The 1,717-nt window shown below is 52.6% G+C and overlaps 1 protein-coding gene across 1 annotated transcript; it reads right to left on the minus strand.

The window, feature by feature from the left end:
- Positions 1-132: 132 nt before the first annotated feature.
- Positions 133-1,028, minus strand: Pmar_PMAR017545 (Subtilisin BL, putative; the record flags this gene model as incomplete). Its single annotated transcript, XM_002781017.1, has 1 exon — positions 133-1,028. A coding segment is annotated over one exon (896 nt), but the record flags the coding sequence as incomplete, so codon positions are not given.
- Positions 1,029-1,717: the final 689 nt, after the last annotated feature.

Consider the following 1,717-nt stretch of genomic DNA (forward strand, 5'->3'; position numbering starts at 1 on the left):
GAGAGTCTTGCGCTTGATGGCTGCCTTGGAGGGGTGGTCGGCTGACCAAGGCCTTCATTGACTGCGTTCAACGCATCCAATTCCCCTAAATTTTGCAAAGAGAGCGCATTTCTAAGACTAGCAGTTCGAGACCGTGTTATAGAGTCAGTGATGCTCTGCCCTGCCAAGCCCAATGTGGCAAGCACGGCCGCAACACCCGCAACTTGAGGCGTAGCCATCGATGTACCACTGAGAAAAGCGTACGAGCCCGAGAGGTACGTCGAAAGGATATTCACGCCAGGGGCGACAACACCAACCACAGAACCGATGTTCGAGAAGGAGGCGAGGGATACAGGCGAGGTCGGTGTCGAAGAACTCGCGCCAACGCAGAGCATAGAAGGAATCGACCTTGAGTACGAGCAAGGATAGGTTGGGGTCTCGTCCAGGTTCATTCCTTCATTCCCAGAAGCAGCAACCACAATATGGCCAGCGTTAGCAGCATTCCGGATTGCATTTTCGAAGATCCGGCTTGGCACATTACCGCCATACGAATGTGAGGACACTGCAGCACCCATCCCGACTGCATAATCGAGAGCATTCAATGCGCCACTGAGAGGACCTTTGCCATCACTACCCATGAATTTCAGGATCATGAGTTTCACGTCTGCAACACCAGCGATACCAATACTATTATTAGTCTGAGCGCCAGCTATTCCAGCAACGTGAGTGCCGTGGCCGTTCTCATCATTAACGTTGGTATTACCATCTAGGAAGTTAAACCCGATAGAACCATCGTCTGGATTTTTCCAGAACTGATTGATCAGATCCGGGTGGGATACATCAACTCCGCTGTCCACGATTGCCAATACGACGTTTCGCAAGCCTCGGCTGACTGAGCGAACTGCTTCCTGAGCACCTCTGAATCTAATGATCTCGAGGTTCCCCTGACACGAAGAGCCGGGGTCATTGGTGCCGAGAAGAGGATTGCCGCTGGTACAACGAGCTACTTGTCCTTCTGCAGCAGTTGACTGGGTACGACTATATCTCATCTTATGTTAGTCGGTATTTCGTCTATTGTCTATCGTATAGTCAATCTTCTTTACCAGAGTGTTGAGGGATACCCCATTTGTGCATGCGTGCTCATTTGTACAGACGTGCTAGGCCCGTGTGTAGGCGTGCTACGGGGAATCTCGGTATAACTCATTAAATCCTTTTTCCAATATGTCCGATCATGAGTCGAGCATGCAGTCAGAGGAGGCACCCGGGAGCGAGTCCCAAACATTGGCTCCGATGCGGGGACTACTCCTGCGGCTCCTAGAAGCTGAGAGCCCTCCTCTCGATACTGCTGCACAAGAACTAAGCGCGATTGTGGTCGACATTCCAGAAGAAGAACGCGAATCCCAGTACATGGCTCTCATCGACGACTACTTCGAGGAAGACCCAGAACCGGTCCGGCAAGCCTATATGCTACTCTATCAACTCTCACAGGCAAGATCAAGGGCAGGCACAGTCAATCTCCGAAGGGCGCTCCTGACGAGTTACTATTCTCCGTTCTGCGCCGTTGCCAGTCTATTAAGACAGGCGGGCCCTACCCTGAAGACTCGTCTCGACCACGAGCTCATCGCAGCGGCAGAAGGGACTGTATCACCCGTGGTTCACCGTCCTCCTCCTGTTGTGAGCGACACCACTCCTTCGCGTGATACAACGCGGACTCCACCGCAGAGGGCAAATGACAGAC

This window comes from Perkinsus marinus (genome assembly GCF_000006405.1).
Source record: "Perkinsus marinus ATCC 50983 genomic scaffold scf_1104296943710, whole genome shotgun sequence".
Lineage (NCBI taxonomy): Eukaryota > Perkinsozoa > Perkinsida > Perkinsidae > Perkinsus > Perkinsus marinus.